The sequence below is a fragment of the Alternaria alternata genome (assembly GCF_001642055.1).
Source record: "Alternaria alternata strain SRC1lrK2f unplaced genomic scaffold CC77scaffold_27, whole genome shotgun sequence".
Lineage (NCBI taxonomy): Eukaryota > Fungi > Ascomycota > Dothideomycetes > Pleosporales > Pleosporaceae > Alternaria > Alternaria alternata.
Genome location: NW_017306216.1, coordinates 187,873 through 207,356, shown reverse-complemented (window position 1 = coordinate 207,356; position 19,484 = coordinate 187,873). Strand labels below are relative to the sequence as shown.

General features: G+C 50.9%; 10 protein-coding genes across 10 annotated transcripts; 4 read left to right on the top strand and 6 right to left on the bottom strand.

Annotated features, from left to right (window-relative positions):
* Positions 1-248: 248 nt before the first annotated feature.
* Positions 249-2,983, bottom strand: CC77DRAFT_482512 (hypothetical protein). Its single transcript, XM_018531843.1, has 3 exons — positions 2,872-2,983; positions 1,956-2,779; positions 249-1,900 (listed from the first exon to the last, which is right to left on the bottom strand). Exons 2-3 carry the CDS (start codon positions 2,529-2,531, stop codon positions 401-403), a joined length of 2,076 nt encoding a protein of 691 aa, XP_018380569.1. The 5' UTR covers positions 2,532-2,779; positions 2,872-2,983; the 3' UTR covers positions 249-400.
* Positions 2,984-3,296: 313 nt separating this feature from the next.
* Positions 3,297-5,143, bottom strand: CC77DRAFT_999961 (hypothetical protein; the record flags this gene model as incomplete). The annotated part of the gene is made up of 1 exon (XM_018536576.1): positions 3,297-5,143. The coding sequence occupies one exon, from the start codon at positions 5,141-5,143 to the stop codon at positions 3,344-3,346; it is 1,800 nt and encodes a 599-aa protein (XP_018380568.1). The 3' UTR covers positions 3,297-3,343.
* Positions 5,144-6,226: 1,083 nt separating this feature from the next.
* CC77DRAFT_1025219 (NAD(P)-binding protein) lies at positions 6,227-8,468 on the bottom strand. Its single transcript, XM_018526029.1, has 5 exons — positions 8,067-8,468; positions 7,765-7,992; positions 7,603-7,711; positions 7,175-7,547; positions 6,227-7,119 (listed from the first exon to the last, which is right to left on the bottom strand). Exons 1-5 carry the CDS (start codon positions 8,238-8,240, stop codon positions 6,309-6,311), a joined length of 1,695 nt encoding a protein of 564 aa, XP_018380567.1. The 5' UTR covers positions 8,241-8,468; the 3' UTR covers positions 6,227-6,308.
* Positions 8,469-9,935: 1,467 nt separating this feature from the next.
* On the top strand, positions 9,936-10,478 carry CC77DRAFT_947111 (hypothetical protein; the record flags this gene model as incomplete). Its single annotated transcript, XM_018535122.1, has 1 exon — positions 9,936-10,478. The coding sequence occupies one exon, from the start codon at positions 9,936-9,938 to the stop codon at positions 10,476-10,478; it is 543 nt and encodes a 180-aa protein (XP_018380566.1).
* CC77DRAFT_1025217 (hypothetical protein) lies at positions 10,433-10,942 on the top strand. The gene has a single exon (XM_018526028.1). It carries the CDS (start codon positions 10,481-10,483, stop codon positions 10,646-10,648), a length of 168 nt encoding a protein of 55 aa, XP_018380565.1. The 5' UTR covers positions 10,433-10,480; the 3' UTR covers positions 10,649-10,942.
* Positions 10,943-11,131: 189 nt separating this feature from the next.
* Positions 11,132-13,466, top strand: CC77DRAFT_1044284 (hypothetical protein; the record flags this gene model as incomplete). Its single annotated transcript, XM_018527348.1, has 4 exons — positions 11,132-12,066; positions 12,264-12,271; positions 12,304-12,696; positions 12,748-13,466. The coding sequence occupies exons 1-4, from the start codon at positions 11,420-11,422 to the stop codon at positions 13,464-13,466; spliced, it is 1,767 nt and encodes a 588-aa protein (XP_018380564.1). The 5' UTR covers positions 11,132-11,419.
* On the bottom strand, positions 13,426-15,733 carry CC77DRAFT_1025216 (iron-sulfur clusters transporter atm1, mitochondrial precursor). The gene is made up of 2 exons (XM_018526027.1): positions 15,216-15,733; positions 13,426-15,160 (listed from the first exon to the last, which is right to left on the bottom strand). Exons 1-2 carry the CDS (start codon positions 15,700-15,702, stop codon positions 13,545-13,547), a joined length of 2,103 nt encoding a protein of 700 aa, XP_018380563.1. The 5' UTR covers positions 15,703-15,733; the 3' UTR covers positions 13,426-13,544.
* A 40-nt stretch (positions 15,734-15,773) lies between these two features.
* Positions 15,774-17,347, top strand: CC77DRAFT_1025215 (hypothetical protein). The gene is made up of 4 exons (XM_018526026.1): positions 15,774-16,124; positions 16,192-16,672; positions 16,724-16,940; positions 16,998-17,347. Exons 1-4 carry the CDS (start codon positions 15,947-15,949, stop codon positions 17,280-17,282), a joined length of 1,161 nt encoding a protein of 386 aa, XP_018380562.1. The 5' UTR covers positions 15,774-15,946; the 3' UTR covers positions 17,283-17,347.
* Positions 17,348-17,367: 20 nt separating this feature from the next.
* Positions 17,368-17,843, bottom strand: CC77DRAFT_1099412 (hypothetical protein; the record flags this gene model as incomplete). The annotated part of the gene is made up of 1 exon (XM_018530003.1): positions 17,368-17,843. The coding sequence occupies exon 1, from the start codon at positions 17,818-17,820 to the stop codon at positions 17,368-17,370; it is 453 nt and encodes a 150-aa protein (XP_018380561.1). The 5' UTR covers positions 17,821-17,843.
* Positions 17,844-18,625: 782 nt separating this feature from the next.
* CC77DRAFT_1044281 (hypothetical protein) lies at positions 18,626-19,475 on the bottom strand (the record flags this gene model as incomplete). Its single annotated transcript, XM_018527347.1, has 3 exons — positions 18,626-18,943; positions 18,975-19,066; positions 19,121-19,475. 3 exons carry the CDS (start codon positions 19,473-19,475, stop codon positions 18,626-18,628), a joined length of 765 nt encoding a protein of 254 aa, XP_018380560.1.
* Positions 19,476-19,484: the final 9 nt, after the last annotated feature.

The window sequence follows — 19,484 nt, the reverse complement described above, 5'->3', positions numbered from 1 at the left end:
CATGTGGTAACTCCTCCACATGACGTGCAGGAGACATGAGAATGGTCGCACAATCAAGTTGAAGATGGTTCTTCGGCTCGGAAAGTGTAACTGGTTGCATAATGTTCATGCGAACAAACTGATAGCTAAATGGCAAAGTCCCAAGGTCGAGGTGATGCTGGCGACGACGGTGACGCGCTATTTTGCGCGCTACCTGGGTAAATCTCGGCGGGGCCGCGAACGCGTCCAAACAGCCGGCGGCTTGAGTCCCGAGGTACCTGAAGACCCTACTCTTGATCGCTATGCATTCCAAAAAGAACAATGTTGGTACAATATCTCAAGATTAGGCGACACGCTACCGGCGCAGCTCGTATGATTACATAGTCATGAAGTTCGTCACTAGTACACGTTTCATAAAATTCTACACAGTAATGAACCTCGCCATCCAGGTCTCCGTAATCTGCTTCGCCTCCTCCACAAGCCCCATATCAAGCAAGACCTGCACAGTCCCCCTCGTCGCACTCTCCAACGCACTAAAAATCCACGTATGCGTAAACGTCGCCGCCTCCCCAATGAAAACAGTATTGTACTCTGTCTGGTAAAAAGCCGGAAGATACAAATGCTGCTGTCCAAAAATCTGCATGGTAAAAGCCCCAGCCTGATGCTCATCCTGCTCCCAACACTGTCGCGCATAGTTGCCCGTCCAATTCTCCTCAATTACGTCTTGGCCGTGCATTTCGATAAAGGCGCGTTTGATGTAGGCCATGTGCTCGGCTTCGGGCATGGCACAGGCGACGGTCGCTTCGTAGTCGGAGAGGTAGGAGGCGAGCATGGTGCCGGGGCCTGTGGCGTTGATTTGCCAAGACGGGTAGCAGATTTGTCCGAGTTGGGGTTGGTACAGGCGTGTGCACCCGCCGATGATGGGCTGCGGGAGGTGCTCCCAGAAACGCGTTTTGAACTGCACGGCGACTTTGCAGGCGTTGGCGAAGAGAGTGCGGTCGATGGCGCGTTTGAGGAGGCTGGAGTAGCGGGGGAGACGCCAGAATTTCATGAGGTTCAGGGGTACGCTGTTGAGAACGTAGTCGAAGTTTTCAATGTTGTCTGGTGTTGAAAAGGCGTCGGCTCCGGTGGGCTTCCAGGATACGGACATTGTTTTGTTGTTGTCGTTCCAGTGGAGGCCGTTGATCTTGGTACCGTATTGGACCTTGTCTTTGACTAGTGGCTCGAAGGCTGCGGGCATTCTGGAGAGACCGCCTTTGATGGTTACCCATTTGGTGGCAAGGAAGTAGACGGTCTCATACTCCCACATAGGCCAATAGATGTGGGATTGACCGACCTCATCGGTGGTGTTGAGATCGAACTTCAGCTTGTTGCGGAGGTAGGCAACTTCGGAGTAGTCGAACATGCCGTCGTCTTTGGCCTGCTTGTATGCTTTGAAGATGTTGGTGGCATACATCTTGACGCGCTCCTTGTCCAGACCCTTGAACTCGTCAAGGGCAGCAATGGCCTCCTCGGCAGCAGTGGCATTGCCATATGTTGTTGGGTTCTTATATGCGGGATCGTTTGCTATCTCAATCCTGCTCGGAATGGTTCCATCGGGACGACGGAAGGGACTATCAGCGGGAGTGTTTGGAGAAGTTTGGATCCATTCGATAAAGTCAACAAGAAGGTCCTTGTTACCACCATTGCGTTCATTGAGAGCTTCGGCCAGCTGGAAGATCATGCGCTGGTCGTTGAAAGGAAACGTCTCGTTGGTCTCGGAATCAGTGATCTCGTACGGGAAACGCATGGGTCCAAGCTCATGATATTGGCCTTCATCCGGAGAAGTGCCGTTGAGATAGACTGTACGAATGCGGCCACCGATACGCTGAGATGACTCGAGGATTTTCCAGTTGTGTATGCCAACAGAGTCTAGTAATAGCTGTTGATAGTTTCATTAGCGTAATGTGAATATTCCTCATATTTTGAGTACCCACAGATGTCATGAGCCCAGATATTCCTCCTCCGAGGATACCGAAGGATTTGCTCTTAACTGAGGCTACAAATACCTCATCTGGCTGCTTCTGCTGCAAGTATGCAACGCCGTCGAACCAGTTACTGTCGACTCCCGCGACATCGACAAACGACTTCCTCTCGCTGCGGCGAGTGCGACGCTTGCTGACGATAAGCTCTTCTGACTTCCCGATGAGCTCTCCATCAAGGAACGCATGAAGACATCCGCCATACATTTCGGCTGGGGTTAACCAGACAAACTTGTTCGGCCGCCTCTTCTCGTGTTCTTCATGACGTTTAGCCAAAGGGTGGGCGCCGACATGTGTTCGGCCGATATGTTGCTTTGCAGATGCGATGGAAGCGCCAGCATCACATGCTGCGTATGTGATTGTGAGCTCACCATCAACATCTCCGGCATAATCAACGACGATATTCTGGGCGCTTCCGGGCGTAGCTCCAGTTAAAGGGGCAAAGGTAACCGATGGATGGCTTAAAGGTTTGGATTCGGAGAGCGAAGCAATGCTTGCCAGAAGTGGCAGCAATTTGATAAATGGCGGCATGCTGATTGCTGATGTAGGATGAAGCCGCTGGTCAACAACATCTTGCAGTGGTATCTCTCTATGCCTTCTTATGGATCTTCCAGAAGAACTCCTTGGCAAGCCAAGAACCGCTGGTATCTACCTTGATGTCCTCGATATCCACTGTTGAATATCCATCAGTCATCCCGCGATGTTATCGTGCACCGCCTTGTGTTTTTCTCCAGGTAAGCTCACCGAAGAGCCGCCGGCAAACCTCCGGGTCATGTTCGCTATACCATTAGCTCAGTGCCTTTGGTAAAGAGAATGACCGGTATTCCTGGATACTTAGGAGCATCTTCATGAATACCGAGCCCCCACTTACGAAGGTCTTTGATGGGTTATCACCCGAAGTTTCGTGTCTCGATCCACCCACGTAGTTCGGTATCCGCATGCTCGGAGTCGGCATATCTGAATCCGATCAATGATTGGAGCGGGCGATATCCTTAGGTCTTGGCCGATGGAAGTAGACAAGTGTATGCGAGCGTGACGGTCCGTCGGCTGGGCGCTACCACGCCAAGAGCAAAATGGTAAGATGCCAAGTACACCTGAGTACAATCAGGTGGTTTTCCCGCTCCGAACGACGGGCCCATCAGCCCAACCACCACCGACGGCATAGATACTGTGATATTCTGCTGTCATCACTTACAAGGTGCCAAGACAGTATCGCGGAGTATATCAACTTTCAACGTTAGTGTACTAAATCTCTGCTTTTTATTTTTTTACAACGTCGCACAGGCCTGTAGCTTCAGTCGCTACTTTCGCCTTTTGCAAGTCTCTCAAACAACTGCGTTTGATCATTCCGTCCTCTGAAAACTGTTTCTTTCTCTACTAGGCCCTCCGATAACGCCCATCTTCTCTTCATGCGTACTGCGCCTTTCGCCTCTTTCAGCCTCTTCGCTCTCTTGTAGTACCTGGTTGTTTGGGTTTGGTTCTACAACCTGACCGTGATTACCACCCACCGACTCCATAGTAAACGGACTCGCAGTCGGCGCATCAAGAATTCCCAACTCCTCCTGCGTAAAGAAGCTGGGCATTAAGAACGTTCGCATCGGGATGTACAACAAGATAAAGACGGGAAAACCAATGGCGGCAATAGTTTGAGTGATTGCGAACGTGGCACCAAAGCCGATGAGTTCGAGGCCAACGAAAGCCCAAATCACCCATCGGCGCTTGATCTGTTTCAGCGGGTCGGATTGTGATGTAAGGTGCTTGTCCTTGGCGAGAAAGACGAGCTTCGCTGTAATGCCATTTGCTTCCAGTGCCTGAATGCCCATGACGAAGAACAAGCCTGCTAGCACAGCTTGTGGAATAAGATGCAGAACAATGAGAAGAGGTCCGCTCATGGTACCCAGCGTCAGAAGTCCTTGCGCGAGGTTCGATACTCGCTGCTCTACCACGTGGTCGACAACTCGCTTGGCATGTCCTTTGTTCTCTTCGTCGTCTGAGTCGGACACATTGCGTGTGACGCAAAGCGACGTGGTATGGAATGGCGCCTGCGGGATAAGGCCGTTAGGAAACGGGATGCCTAATAGCCCCGCAACTCCAGTCGTTATGCCCAGGAGAAAGATATCCCAGTGAAAGCCTGCCGGTTTGCGTAGCGGAAATTCCGTGCCTTGCGCGATCAAACTGGAAACGTTGTGGTCAAACCAGAAAAGAATCGTCAACAGTATGGCGAACGGAATAGCGAGGAAGACGTCACCAACACTTATGTCCCAGAAGTGTATGAACCACCCGCGATCCGTGGTCGGAAAGAAGGCTTTCGACGTAGGTAGCTTGAGCAACTCAATGCCAGCCATCTTGCCAATGTGCACGAAACCAGTGAAGAAGATGACTGTAAGTGGTGTGCCATAGTCTTCGACAAACTTTCGAACGTGCCGCTGAAGCAGGGATGATTGCCCAACAATACCACAAATGTATGCGACCGAGGTGACCAGCAAAGCAATCATGATTGAGAGATATGCCGACGCGTCATTGACAGCCCATTGCCTCGTCAAGACCTGTATCCCCTTTTGCAGATATATGAATGCGACGTAGAAGCCGAAAATGTCGCAGGAAAAGCGCGTGACGTATCGTAGGCCGTTACAGGAATTCGTGAATGCGAGGATCCAATGAAAGACCAAAGACCATATGCCAATCCAGCACATAAATGCGAAATAGTTGGTTCCCCGTGGGGTAATGATATCGTATACGGTGTAGTTGAAGACGGTGATTGGTCCTGTGACTCCCACGATGACCAGCGGCTGCGCTGCTGCGAGTGAGAAAACGACAGAGGCTAGCGCTGAGGCAAGAAGAACCTCATTGACACCAAAACTCTCATTCGTCTTTTCAAACATGTCCAGCGAGAAAGCGAGCGCGGGGAGGATGTTCGCAAAGTACATGTAGACTGTCGCAGGCACCACACGATAGTCCCACGCGTCTTTCCAGTCGCTCCAATAGAACGGTGCTCGTCGCCGCACATCGTTTGTCATGCCACTGAAAAGGCGTGTCTTCCACCAAGCATTCTTGCTTGAGGCTGCAGTTCCGCGTGATTGGCGCGTGTTCTCCCGATGGAGATCGTTGTTCGACGTGGCATGGCGCTTCGAAGGGCGAAGCATACGCGACTTCCACGACCTGTTCGCGTAATTCGACGACATTGGTTCGTCCATGGCGAGACCGTGGCCCTGGGTGGGTACGCTACGGGTATTTTGCTGCAGGCGGAATTATAACGGAAATGTCGTCATGACCGGACAATCTCTGCAGATATGGGCGTTTTCCTGGCGATTGAAGCACGAAGATCAAAGGTCGTCCTAGGGAGTATGTATTTCTGCGAGGCCATGCGAACAGACCAAGAGATTTGCCGCCATGACAGAAGGTCGGCGAGCTTGTATATGTATGGTAAGTGGAGGACATCATGTTCACACCGCCGTCCCCGGCTTTGCAGCGGCAATAATTTTAGCGCGGACAGGCTTGGCAGGTGTCTGATGTCACCAACACCACAATCTAAGCATGCATCGGCTCTAGATAGCCGATACGACTCCCTTCATCTCAACAGCTGACTTCGATCGGAAAGCGACTACGAATCGTACATCTCCATCCCGTTTTTCGGTGTTCTCGCCTGAACGCCTTGTTGGCACCGATTGGTCAAGCCGTATCAGCTCCGAGGACGCGGAGGTCTCTCATCGACACCACGATACGGCGTATACGGTGCGACCAAGAGCACGCGCTGGTTGACCAACTACAGCCATTATCGCGCTCGATATCGCCATTGTCAAGTTTCGTAACCCTCCCCAATGCTACATTACTTTGCAAGGACTACTCCAAACGCCTCAATCGTGTAATCATCCTACACCGAACTACAATCGAACAGGCCTTCAGGCTCCAATCATCTCACAAATCCACACCTTATACCAATCCTTACGAAGACCACTTCGACGCTTAGGCTGATACGCAGCAGCCAGCGCTGCAGCAAGACTGCAATCTAAGCATTCCTTTTCGATGATGAATTCTGTCTGTGTACTGGCCACCAAGAACCACTATTGCACAAGGCTGGCCTTCGATACTACTACCTCCACCTCTCCGATTTGATATCGAGTCAAGTTAAACTCAAGTCTTTACCCAGGTGGTCATCGTAGTGGCACGCATACGAGATATGCACAATATAGCACAAAGCAAACCAATATCGAATAGAAAACATTGAAGGCCGATATGTTTCTCGTATATATTCCTAAGCCACCAGAAGGGGGATTTAACGCTCTCAAATCGTCTTTGCTTGGATCAGAGTTAGTGTTGTGAACTGATATGTGCCATAATTTTCGCAGAACCATCGCCATGGTCGACTGGACAATCTGTACGATTATCATCGAAACAAACAACCTGCTCCCACATCTTCAGAAGCGCTTCTGGAGTAGCACGAGATCCTAGTGGAAATTGGAAGCCGCTAGACCGTTGCCAAACGGTCTTGCAAGCTCCAGTTTCATTGATCTCATACACCTGAGCGCAATTCTTGCTGTGGCTGCCATCGGTATCGCAGCTAAGGATCCTCGTGATGCAAGCCAAAATATCACCGTTCGTGTGCGGGCTTCTGACGGCATTCGGGATAACTACACCAACTCTGATGTTGTTCTCAGCACCCTCACAAGCAAGACTGCGTGAAAGCCCTAACAGCGCCCACCTAGCCATAGTGTGCGACAGCTGATCCAATCTTGGTAACACATCACTAGGATGCGTGATGGTAACAATTTTGCCACTCTTCTGCGCATGAAATTGTGGCCATAGAACCTTCGCAATGTCTTTTAGGCATTGGACATGTTTTAAAGCAGAGTTCAAATTTGTATCCGCCATTGGATCAGAACCTGGAACAGAACCTAGATCATCTGAGAGAGTTGCGTCATTGATGAGGATGTCAACGCAGCCGTAAGCGTCTAGAGCAGCTTTGACGATGCTTTGTCCGTCCAAAAGGCTGCTCTGAACTCCTATAGCACAGCCACCGAGTCGTTCAATCTCTCCCACGACAGGGATCGGATCGAGCAGATCATGAACAACAACTTTGACGCCAAGAGAAGCATAGTGAAGACAGCATTGACGACCGGTTCTGCTGTCGTGTCAGTGGAATCTTTTTGACTAGTTATGAAGATTTGAGTACCCACCCTGTAGCTCCATTGACAACGATTGCGACCTTCCCCTGCAGGTTGGCTTGGTCGGTCTTTGACCCAAACGGTCGCACTCCAACGGAAGGTGGACTAGTTCTCGCAACGTTGTTCACTGCAGGTCGGATTTGTGCAAAATGGCCGCCACCCGCCTCAAACAAAGCGCCTGTGACCTCTACGTTGGTCGAGTGTACAAGTACAGCGACCAGAGGCACAATTAGATCCATTTGGAGAGCCTCTAACAGGTTTGGTGGCAGAAAAGGTTCAAGCATTTTGCTTGCCGCAAGAGGAGCGATCGTGTTGACAAGTACGTTAAGCTTGAAACCCTCGTTCGCGAGCGTCTGTGACATGCCAATCTGGGCAGCTTTTGTAGCTAATGTTCATTATTAGTTATGAAGAGCCTTTGAGTGGCTTTTCAGAGGACTTACTGGAATAGCCGGCCTGATGAGATACACCAAAGAGGCCCGCAATCGAAGAGGTATTGATGATTCGACCGTATCTCTGCCTGATCATATGGGGCCAGACCGCTCTAGCACACTCGAATACAAGTTAGTGGTAGTAGATACGCACTCATAGGGAGCGAATAATACCTTGAATGATCCATTGAGATTAACGTTCATAACCGCTTCCCAATCTGCCTGGGTCGTTGACTCAAGGCTCTGAACTCTTGCAATACCCGCATTATTGATCAAAACATCCACTCGATCGAACGCTCGGAGCGTAGCATCTATGATGTTGTGACCATTTTCGACGCTATCGTAGTTGGCAAGCGCTTTGCCACCGAGCTTTCTGATCTCGTCAACAACCACGTCTGCAGCCTATGGATTCAACCCTGTGTGAGCCTCTATTCGATGTTTAGGATAGAATTAACTAAGCCTTTGGATTAATATACCTTCTTGAATCCCCCAGTGGGTGTAGTGAGCACACCAACGTCGTTGACAATCACGGTAGCGCCTCGTGAAGCGAAAAAATGGGCATATGCTCGCCCTAGGCCATTTCCTGCTCCTGTGATTACGATTACCTGAGCATCGTAACGCAGTTCTTGTAAAGTTGTTGTACTGTCCATGTTCTGCAACTTGCCGGATGTCGGACGGAATAGTGAATGCAATGTTGTAGTCTTGAATAAAGAGCATATGCTGCCTGCAGTGCCTCTTATTTAAGAACATCTTCTCATATAAGAACAGCAAGGCTTATCTGGGTAGCTACTCCTTAACCTTACTACGATTCGTGACATTCAGCGATGACTCGGGATGAGTCGATCAGAATTGGGATATCTCGCGTCTGAGACTACGAATGTCGTGCACGAGTGGAGTTGGCCCGCCTCGTCGTGACGAAGAATGACTCATTCCTTGGCGTTTGACGGAAGCACCGAAATTGTTCCGACTAAGATGCCAATGGAGATGGTTTAGAAATTTAGACATGTCAAGCGTAAATTTTTTGGAAGCATACGTGTCAAGCGCAGATAGTTGACAAATTCAAGTTTCATTAAGGGCGGTTCTTATCTCGACCAGAGTCAAGCTAAGCCTAGACAACGGACTTAGGGATAATCAAGACATTAGCGATTTTGTATCCCTAATTCAAGATGGCACGAGCCTTAGAGTGATCTAAGACCCGCTTAATTAGAAAACAAAACCGTTAGTGCCTTGATTGTTCCTAAGTCTGTGTAAGGGGCTACGCTTAGGGAGCTACTGCACAGGTATACTAAAGTTGTATTCGATAGAGAAGAGAACTGTAGGCTACCTCGTTTTGAAGGTTAATTAGTAGCAGCTCGGATTATCCTTTGGTCCGAGGTTTAGGGGTTTGGTCTGAGCGTTGTTTAGACGCGTTGACTGCGAACTGTGCGCTTGTGCACGTAACCGAGATATCATCGAGGATTCGCTAACTGGGCTTCAGCCCATTACAGTCTGCTAGATAAAACTAGCAAGAGCCGCTCTCTCTTCGCCTTCGTCCCGTTCCCCTCTTACGACTACACTATGTCTTCTAACAATATAGGAGTGAGATTTCACTCCAGTAACAATCCCCATGGTATCGAATACCGACGGGGTATGCCAGCTACGTAGCTTGTTTTCGCACTTCCTCTGTCCCAATACCCAATTGTACCAGTATCTCCATGACCGCTGCGTACAGGATATTGATATTTCCATCCTCTATCTTCACTGCAATGCCGATTCCGCTGGTGGACATACCTAGTCGTTTTGTATACTCTGATTCCCTAATGCCTATTCCGTAACACCCATCAGCGCCCAACTTGCCAATCAACAAATCTCGGTACACGCTCATCAACTCCGTCCCTAACATCTCTGATGCCCTGTATGAAGGCATGCGCTTCTACGGGCCTTGAAACAATACCACATACAGGGCTTCGAGCTACTCTATACACCCCGGTATGACTGTTCGAGAAACACAAGCACAGGCGAATACGTCACTTCTTGAAGCGAAATGCGCATAGTGGTAAATAGAAACCAGACCACGCATAGGCGAGGGGGGCAGCTACAGTAACCTAGCGATGACCAGCGCGAGGCCGGCGCAAGAACAATTCCGACGAACATGCGCTGATTCGCTGCTCTACTTCAGTGGGGTGAGCAACACCAATGAAAGTACTGGATGCACCCAGGTGTGCGACGACTGTGCCTCAACTACGCGCCCGGGATGTGCGACGCTCGCCGGCGATCCCTCAAAACTACACCTCTTATCCATTCTCCTTCTAAACACCTTAACCCACACACATCGCAAACGATCCACAAAACCAGCCTTCAACTACATGGCGCACGATCGGGCAGCAGCTCCTTCCATTGCTGGTTCTGAAACGTGGGATATCTGCACACCTTCCGCATCTTCCGAGTATATCACAAAGAACACTTTGGGTATCGAAATGCCACAATCTTCTTCCATCCCATGGCCCGGGCGAACCTTCATCATCCGATCTCATAAAACAAGGCAAAATATCACGTTCTTGGACGGCGAGGTCGTGATGGACAAACCAGGAGGCCTTGGTACTTTTAAGTGGCGATGCGTCGAGGAGAAAGGGTGGATGGGGTTTAAGGACCCAGCTTCTGCGCAATATCTTGGTTATCATGAACATGGAATCTTGTTTTGTAGAAGCCCTTGGCATCGAAACAACGAATACCTATGCCCCCGAATGCGCCCAGAAGGTGGATTCGTTCTGCTAGTACGTCAGGGTGACCATCTTCGTCCCTTGGGTGTATCCGCAAACGAATCGGAAAATGGAAATGGACGGAAGGTTAAGATTATGGACTGGAGCTCTGAGGAGATTGTGTGGGATTTTATTGAGGTACAACATTAGGAATGATGATAGTTACTGAGGCGGACAATTTTGAAGGAAACGTACGCTATGCTGGAAAACATTACGCTAGTACAGCTACCCCTTTGTTGGTGGTGAAGCAGGTGTTGACCTTTGTCATCGTGCACTACAGTGTTGTGCATGACATCCTAAACCGCAAATTCTATGGGTAATCAATTCTTATTGCAGCTTCGGTGTGCCTCCTTAGTATATGATACCCAGTCGTACCAACCCCCGGTTCTTTCTAGTTAGGTAATCGTGTACCCTACCTCAGAGCGCGTTCGTACAATGCGAGTCAGGTGCTGATTCAACTGTGAGTTGTGCCATCCTCGCAAGGACAAAGCACGGCAACTGATCGGACGAAGGGCGATTGAGGGATGCGACACCTGATCGCAAAGTTTTGGAATGGTTACGATGTTCATGTTACTGCAGTTGAGGCAAAACGTAAATGCGAGTCCAAGTACGTCACTAGGAATGTTGGCATGAAGTTCCACCTCACCCTGCAGCTTCTGTCACAAGTTAACCCCGCTCTCCACTAAGAACAAAGGCTAGCTAATCAGCACAAACCTCAGCCTTCTCCATGGGCCTACTCTTATCACATGACGTCCTGCAAGAAGAAGCGATGGTACCTTAGCCTACAGTTGGCAGATCCATCGCTCAGCCACCCAACCAACCATGTCGCTCAGCAAGCACACGAAATGCAGGTCACAGAAGTTATTAACTACTTACATGCTCATCGGTGGAAAGTCTTCACTGGTGCGTCCCATGCGACTCGGCCACCCCGCTACTGCGTAGGATTGCTTCAGCCACAACAAGGCAACTGCCTAATCCTGTTTCCAACAGGTCGACGCATTCTCTTATAACATAGACGAAGCCTGTGCTTCGCTACATCTCTTGTCACTTCTTTTGCTCTCTTTGAGAAATGGTTTTGCTAGGCTAGTACGATGATTGCCGACAATTCTGGAGCCAGTGGTCGCTTGCATTGCGACCTTCGCCGTGACAAAAGCACGTCACTGGGGCCGACTCCGCTGCCTCCCTTCAACTACGAACCTCTTCCTGACAGGTGTATTCGAGTACTGGAACTTCAACCTGGTGAGCGCGCCGACCCATTCCGTGGCCGTTTCACCATCATATCGATCGACGGTGAAGACAAATTCGATGCTCTCTCATACATGTGGGGTGATGCGTCGCCAGTAGACTACATCATTTTCGATGGCGCAGCTATACCAGTGGCCTGGAACCTCGCAAGGGCATTAGAATACCTGCGCGATCAGCAGGGCTCAGAGGTTCATAGGATCTGGATAGACGCAGTATGTATCAACCAAAAAGATGATAAAGAGCGTGGGCGTCAAGTTGCTATGATGCGTTCAGTCTACAACAAAGCGGACTGTGTTCGGATCTGGATCAACGCACCCGACCTAGAGGAAGAGAGTAAGGCGGTAGCGGCGCTCAAAAGTTTCGAGCTAGGCGCGGAAGGATTGAACTTTAATCTAGGCGCGGAAGAATTGAACTTTGGTCTAGGCGACGACATAAAATTCTGGGAGCCTGTAAAGCCAATATTCAAGAACGAATACTGGAATCGACTCTGGATGTAAGTCGTAGTCAACTCACGCGAAGACATACTGTGGCTTATTGTATACGTAATGAACTATCAGACAACAGGAAGTCATGAACGCCCAACGACTAGTTCTGCATTGCATGAATATCGCCGTTCTTGGTACCAACTTTTTCCAATTCCGAAAAGCCATAGAGTACCTGACCCACGCGGCACTGATAAAGTCAGATCAGACGGCATGGTATCAAATAATATCGACACTGCAAATTGTAGATCTCGCCGATAGGGATATCCTCATTGATATGCTTAGTGGAACATTTCACCTGAACTCATCCAGAATTCACGATCGGCTTTATGCAATCATGCATTTAGCTGATGATTTCCAGGAAAACGACATAGAAGCCGACTATAACAAAACAGCTAGTCAGATCATGCTTGACGCGGCCGACCACCACATCAGACTGCATCGTAATATTCGTTTTCTGGATAGAAGCTTTCGGTCAGACTTTGACAAAATCGGATATCTGGAACACAACTCAGAATGCTCATTTCCTACTTGGGTCCCACGCAGGTGGTTAGGGTCTAACCCGTATGGGCAACCCATGGGGTCCGCTCAAGAGAGCCGTGGACACCCACACGAAGCCGCCGTCAATGAACAGCTGGACAGTAAGAACGCTCACAACAAAAGATTAGTAAAATTTCTGACCAATTTTCCAGAGAAGAAGTTGTTCACAACCTGTGCGCCGGACTCTGTTGATATGACTCATATGCGATTACGTGTTCGTGGAATGAAAGTTGGGGAGATTCGAACGGTGTTGTCGTTGCCAATTCAAAGGGTTGCTGACGGAATGACCGTGGCGCAATTCTGGTCATCCAGTCTCGGTCAGCACATTGGGTCATATCTCTGCCGCGAGGAGCGACAGATACCACTTGGAATAGTCCAAGCTCTCAGTCGTCGGTGGCCAAATGAGAACTTCAACTACGAAGACGCTGTATCCGGGCTCATGTGGTTCTACGACTGTAGTACGAGGCCAGATCTTGCAGATCGCCGTATTGGTATTGTCGGACAATTGATCGACGCCTTGCTAGCACCACTACGTGATCATATCAATGGCAGTGCAGCGGTCCGTGCCACAACCCACATCGTCCTACAACTCCGGCAGCGAAAATGCATCTTGACCGGCAAAGACCAGTTCGGCCTCGTTCCCGAATGCAACATAAGAGCTGAGGACGAGATATGGATGTTACTCGGACATCCCACACCATGTGTATTAAGGAAACAGCCCAACGGAACATATGAGTATATCTGCAATGCACGTATTCCTGTTCTTATGGATGACATCGTAGGCCACATAGACATTCGACGTTTCTCAACAAAGGCGGTCCCTGGCGAACAAATCGGCGAATGGACGATTGAAGATATCGAACTCATCTAAAGAGGCTACGTAGATCAATGAGGCGTAGAAAGATTTCAACTGCAGCTCTATCACCATCTTCTAAACCACTACAACCACCTACTTCTTCTCCCCATCCTTCCCCTTCTCCTCACCCTCACCCTCTCCGTCACCCTCCTCCTTCTCAACAAACATAGTCTCCTGCGCACTCCAAAGCTCACTATACAACCCCCCACAATCGATCAAATCCTGATGTGTCCCACTCTCCGCGACACCCCCCTCCCTCAACACAATAACAACATCGCTATCATAAATCGTGCGCAACCGATGCGCCACAAAGACACTCGTGCGCCTCTTCTCCCTCACCAGAGAATTAATATGTGCCAGCAAAGCCTGCTCGGTATGTGTATCCAGCGCACTCGTCGCCTCATCAAAGAACAAAAACGGCGGATCCTTTAGCACCAGCCTCGCAATCGCCAATCTCTGCTTCTCACCCCCCGAAATCATCATCCCCCGCTCCCCAACCATGGTCTGGTATCCATCCGGGAAACGAGAGATACTCTCATCGATACGCGCGCGTCTCGCCGCCTCGATGACTTGTTCCTGCGTCGCGTCCAAGTTACCGTAGTGGATATTATGTTGAATCGTATTATTAAACAGCGGGGTATCCTGCGGCACCACACCAATCGCCCTACGCAGACTATCCAGGCTCACATCGCGGATATCCTGACCATCGATCAAGATACGACCCTCCTGCGCATCGTAGTAGCGGAACAAGAGGCGGAGGATAGTTGATTTTCCGCAGCCGCTAGGTCCAACGATGGCGACCTTCTTGCCCGCGGGAATAGTAAGGTTGAGGTTCTTGAGAATAGGTCTGTCCGGGCGGTATCCAAATGTTACGTTTTCGAATTTGATTTCTCCAGTTTTGAGGGCGAGGGGCTTGGCGTCGGGCTTGTCCTTGACGGCTACGTTGACTTTTTGGAGGTTGAACAAGGTCTCCATGTCTAGGAGACTCTGGCGGAGTTCGCGGTACATGGAGCCGAGGAAGTTGAGAGGCACGGAGAGCTGGAAGACGAGCTGGTTGACCATGACGAGGTCGCCGACTGTAAGCTGGCCCGTGGCAACGCCGTTGGCGGCGAGGTACATCATAGCCGTGAGAGCGGAAGAGAAGATGATGTTCTGGCCCGAGTTGAGGAAGGCGAGGGAAGTGGCAACCTTGATGGACGCTTTTTCGTAGTCTTTGAGCGCTTTGTCGTAGCGCCCGACTTCGTATTTCTCGTTGTTGAAGTACTTTACGGCTTCGTAGTTGATCATGGAGTCGACGGCGACGGTGGCGGCTTTGTTGTCGGCGGCGTTTGCTTGCTTGCGGAATTTGGTGCGCCATGATGTGGTCATGATGGTGAAGACGGAGTAGGCGGTCATGGTTGTGCCGGTGATGAGAGCAAATTGCCAGCCGTACTGATAGGTCAGGATACCGCATACCAATGAGATTTCCAGTGCCGTGGGAAAGATGTGAAAGACCATGGCAGTCAGCAAGAAGCTGATGCCCTTGGTTCCGCGATCAATGGCCCGTGTCAAGCCTCCGGTTTGTCGTGACAGATGGAAGCTCAAGTCTAGCCTGAGCAAATGTTCATAGACACTGCAAGCGACCTTGCGTATAGCCTTCTGAGCCACACTGGCGAAAACAGCATTGCGGAGTTCTTGGGATACAGTCGCGCCAATACGAGTCATTCCGTCTGGAGGGAGTCTCAGCCAGGGTGGAAGGAAGATGCATTATTGGGTCTAGCTTACATGCAATGATCATAGAGCCTGCCACTGTCGTCGCTGTGCCGCCAACAGCTGCAAAGTCTATGTTCATGGCGTCTACAATGCTCTTGAAGTAGAAGGGAACTTGGACGTTCAGCAGCTTTGCGCCTACAAGCAAGCCCACGCTGAGCCCGACCCTAAACCTGGTGCCCAGATTATCCTTTGGCCACAGGTATGCTGACATTTCCTTCATAATAGCCCAGTCGGCCTTGCGCTGCTCCTTGTTGGTCAGGACCTGCTCTTGGAGCAAGGGATCCGTCTTTGCGACTTTGGCAGCAGCGGGGTCGGCGGCAGGTTTGGTAGCTTCGATGGCTGGCTTTGCGCCTGGGTTTGGCCGCTGGCCGTGAGCATCTTTTCTGTGTAGCGGGGAGGAGGTGAAGACGCGGATGCCGTGGTGTAGAGGATGCGGGCGCAAACTGCATGCCCGAAGGCCCGGCCGACTGGCGGCGCGGGCAAGTGGTTGGATTAACATGGCGGATCTCACATGTTAGGACCCCAACCGCTGCCACAGGACGGAGTGAAGCTTTATATGCTTCGAATTGGAGGTGACAAGAGGTGTTTGCGTGAGTACCTTGAGACATGTCGCCATGCATCCCACGTTGCCTTAGCGCGTTTTCCCCGGCAGGGCTGAAGCGAGTCTTGCATCATCGCTGCTCCGAGCTTGTCCACAAGGAACATCTCCCACAGCCAACACGCGCCAATTGACCGGCACAGCCATGTTACGACCGGCTGCCTCGCCCTGGAGAAACCTCTCGCGCACATCGGCGGCTGCCATACGGCGGACGCCCATTGCGGCGCGATGCATCAACATATCTGCCACCAACTCGTCGACGGAGCCCGCGCTGCAACAGGCAGTCAGTGTCGAGGGCACAGCGACGCCCATGCATACTCCAGGTGAGAGAGAAGCCGAGGAATAACAGACAAAAACATGCAAAAAAGACGTTTACTCACCACACGTCAGACGCCCGTTTCGAAGTCATAGGCACTCCCTTCTCGCTCCTCTCAGTCTCCCTCTCCGCATCGCAGACGCTCTACACCCGCCGCGGAACACTCGTCGGCCTCAGCGGAAAGTCTGAGAACACACTGTCAACCCTCTCCTTCCTCGAGCCCCTGCAGAGAGCCCCCGTCGGCATCCCATTCCTCTACCAGAAAGTGTCTTCCACGAGCCCCGTCACCGCGCTCGTCTCCACAAAGTCGCCCATATCGAGCATCGTCTCGGTCAACATGGATGGAAGAGACGACTGGATCATCAGCCAGAGACAGGCATTGCTTGCGTGGACTGGCCATACTCTGAAGTTGAAACCACAGTACAACGTCAAGCTGGGCCTCGCACACTGGGGAAACACATACATCACCGGCAGAGGACTGCTGGCGCTTGCGGGAAGCGGGCAAATCTACCAGGTCCAAGTCAAGGCTGGTGAGAGCTATGTTGCGCATCCCAGGTACGTCGAGACGGCAAGCACACTTGGATGTCTGTACTAACAACCACACAGCAACGTCGTAGCATACACAGCCTCCAACACACCACCAATCCCCTTCCGATTCAAGTCATCAAACCTCCGCTTCCAGGTCCCTGACCTCGGCTTCGGCTCCATGGTCCAAAACACTAAATTCTTCCGCACCATGAGCAAGACAGCCACATGGCGCGCGCTAGCAACTACATACTACACCCTCAAGACATGGCTGCGGAGAACAGTCTGGGGCGACAGGGTAAGTCATGTCCTCGCCAAAATCACCCGCCCACAAAACGCTAACACTGCGCAACAGTTATTCCTCCGCTTCGAAGGCCCTACCACCATGCTGGTCCAATCCCGCGCCTCGCGAATCAGCGACGTTCTCACCCTGAGAAACGTCGACGAGATTGCAGATAGCCCACCAGGCGCTGTTGAGGATGCTGCTACGCGCAAGATTAAAGAGGAGATCAAGTCGATAGGAGAGGGCACCAAGGCACCGATACCCAATACTGATGCTTCGGGGACGGTAAGGTATGCTACCGTCAAAGATGGCAAGGCTGAGTTTGAGACGCCAAAGGTAGAGGCGCCGAAAGTATAGATTAGCAAATCTGTTTACCATGTGTAATCATTGTATGATATGTTTTTTTTGGAGCAACATGCGACTAAAAACTTCTTAACATTTACTATCTAGCGTTTGGTGTATGCGCTCGCGAGACACTCGCGCTAGAGAACCCCCATTTGTCCTTGACTTTGGATGCTCCCATGTCCAACATCGAGCCGTACCAGACATGCTTCTGGTGCTCTACTGCATGAGGAACCGGCCAAGGATTTGCAGTCAGCTTCTCGCTTCCTTGTTTGTTCTCGCCAGCATGAACGTCTTGTCCCGCGATTGTTATTGGGCGTTGGTCGACGTCGTGTGGTGGGACAGGAAGAGGGGATTGAAGCAGCGGCGGGTCCTGGTCCACCATCTGCGGCACGACTTTGGTGGTGAGAATAGTTGGCTCTGTTGTTGATGTTGATGTGCAAATAGTTTGGCTTGTGGTGACTAGAGGTGAAGCCTTGTCGGAGCGTGGGCGCGGCTCTGCTACTAGAGGTAGAAAGGTATGTTTTGTGCTTGACATGTGTGGAAGAGACATGGTTTTAGTGATTACGTTGGGGTAAACAGAGAATGGATTCTGTTGTATATGTCATCAATCGCCGCCGGCTCTGGAGGTCTTTATACACGCGCTTTGGTTTGAGCGAGACTTGAACGATGTGTGATGATGATGGTGTGCAGCAGATATCAGGTCATCTCGTGATTATGGCGACGTCGTTGCGTTGCGAGCTGACGCAGCGATTAGCTTCCTGAATGGACGATGCAGGGTCTGGCAATGGGGCTGTCAGAGTTTGGCCATCCTTGGATCTCTCACACCACGTTTGTCGAACGTTGTTCGAGAACTAGTCCTTGGTTGTATGCAGGGATTTACTTTGGTAGCGTGTATGTGCATGCAGGACGAGTGCTTTTGAAAAGCGGGGAAACCTTGTCAGCCAGTCTCCGAGCCGCGACCTGCTTCAAGTGCGGAGGTCCTTGTCCCAACGTGCCTGCTGGAGGTGGTACGATCTTCCGTTAGTGCGTTCTTCACAAGCGAGCTGGAGTTGGCGGGTAAGAGCGAGTGGCTATGTAAGATTTGCCAAGGCATTACTGATATTCTACGTTCGACTTCCTAAGCGGTGATGCACATGTTGTCAACGGACTTGTGTGAAACAAACAAGTATGTACAAAGATTCGATTCTTGCTAAAAACAGTATCTCAGTTTCACTCGTCACAGCATCATGGTATAAGAAGTCCTTTTCAGGTACAAGTTGATAAGCAGCCCCGATGATTGAATCCCAAAGATTGTATACGTACAAGACCAGACGAACTACATCTGACATATGCTAGATGTGGTTCGCGTTCCACACTCACCCTTCAAAAGGAATAGAAACAGGCTCTTCAGCCGCCAACCGCTTGACCAGCTCGGGGTCTCTAACGTGAAGCAGATTGTTCCAGTTCATCTCCCGAGGAGCCTCTTCTGCCCGGAGGCGAAGCTTCGCGGGTGGATCCACGAGAGAGCCATCATCTGCATTGACGCAGACAATCTGTTCATCTTGAGGGATATCGATATCCCATTGGCAGTATATGCCATCGTCCTGGAAGAATCGGAAGCCTGGAAACTCTTTGCCGTTACAACCAGTAGCTGGCGTTGCACCTTGGTCGCAATACGCACTGCGTGGTGTTAGCTTGGCTGTCGTGCAGGGTCAGTGGTTGTACTTGCATTCCGTTGGTGTTGGTAAGTGCCAGGCGAAACTGTTCGCCGTTTCCGTTGAGTGGGCGATACAACTGGCGGAGAACACCACCTTGCGCTGCCAGTACATTAGCACAATCCCATACTATCTAAACCGCTGCGTTGTACTCACAACGTTGCTCGGCTCCACTGGCACAGATGAGAGTCGCGCCATCACCGCCCTCGGCCATGCTTGCAAAGGGGAATTCGTCAGTCTCCATACCCGGTCCTCCATCTACAAGACCCAGACAAGGGCGCTCGCGACTTGACGGATTAGGAGTGACTCCAGAGTCCTCACGTTTCTGGTCGGCATCACCGTTGGGGTCGTAGTTGAAGAGATCGTTGCCGGGCTGAACGCAGGTTTGGTAATAACAGATGTTCGTGCAGATGGTCGGCTGTCTGGCGCAATTGTAATTACGCGTAGTCTGGCCGAGAGTACTTGCAACCAAGGTGGAGAGGACAAAGATGGGGCTGGCAAGAGAGTTCATTGTGGTTAT

Bases quoted from the DNA above. Each gene is read 5' to 3' on its own strand.
- CC77DRAFT_482512 (XM_018531843.1), bottom strand. From the start codon at position 2,531: ATGCCGCCATTTATCAAATTGCTGCCACTTCTGGCAAGCATTGCTTCG. The intron at 1,901-1,955 runs GTGGGTACTCAA...AACTATCAACAG, and splicing joins TATCTGGGCTCATGACATCT to CTATTACTAGACTCTGTTGG.
- CC77DRAFT_1025219 (XM_018526029.1), bottom strand. From the start codon at position 8,240: ATGGACAGTACAACAACTTTACAAGAACTGCGTTACGATGCTCAGGTA. The intron at 7,548-7,602 runs GTAAGTCCTCTG...AATGAACATTAG, and splicing joins TCATCAGGCCGGCTATTCCA to CTACAAAAGCTGCCCAGATT. The intron at 7,120-7,174 runs GTGGGTACTCAA...ACACGACAGCAG, and splicing joins GTTGTCAATGGAGCTACAGG to AACCGGTCGTCAATGCTGTC.
- CC77DRAFT_1025217 (XM_018526028.1), top strand. From the start codon at position 10,481: ATGATGATAGTTACTGAGGCGGACAATTTTGAAGGAAACGTACGCTAT.
- CC77DRAFT_1025216 (XM_018526027.1), bottom strand. From the start codon at position 15,702: ATGTTAATCCAACCACTTGCCCGCGCCGCCAGTCGGCCGGGCCTTCGG. The intron at 15,161-15,215 runs GTAAGCTAGACC...GACTCCCTCCAG, and splicing joins AGGCTCTATGATCATTGCAT to ACGGAATGACTCGTATTGGC.
- CC77DRAFT_1025215 (XM_018526026.1), top strand. From the start codon at position 15,947: ATGTTACGACCGGCTGCCTCGCCCTGGAGAAACCTCTCGCGCACATCG. The intron at 16,125-16,191 runs GTGAGAGAGAAG...ACCACACGTCAG, and splicing joins GACGCCCATGCATACTCCAG to ACGCCCGTTTCGAAGTCATA. The intron at 16,941-16,997 runs GTAAGTCATGTC...ACTGCGCAACAG, and splicing joins GAACAGTCTGGGGCGACAGG to TTATTCCTCCGCTTCGAAGG.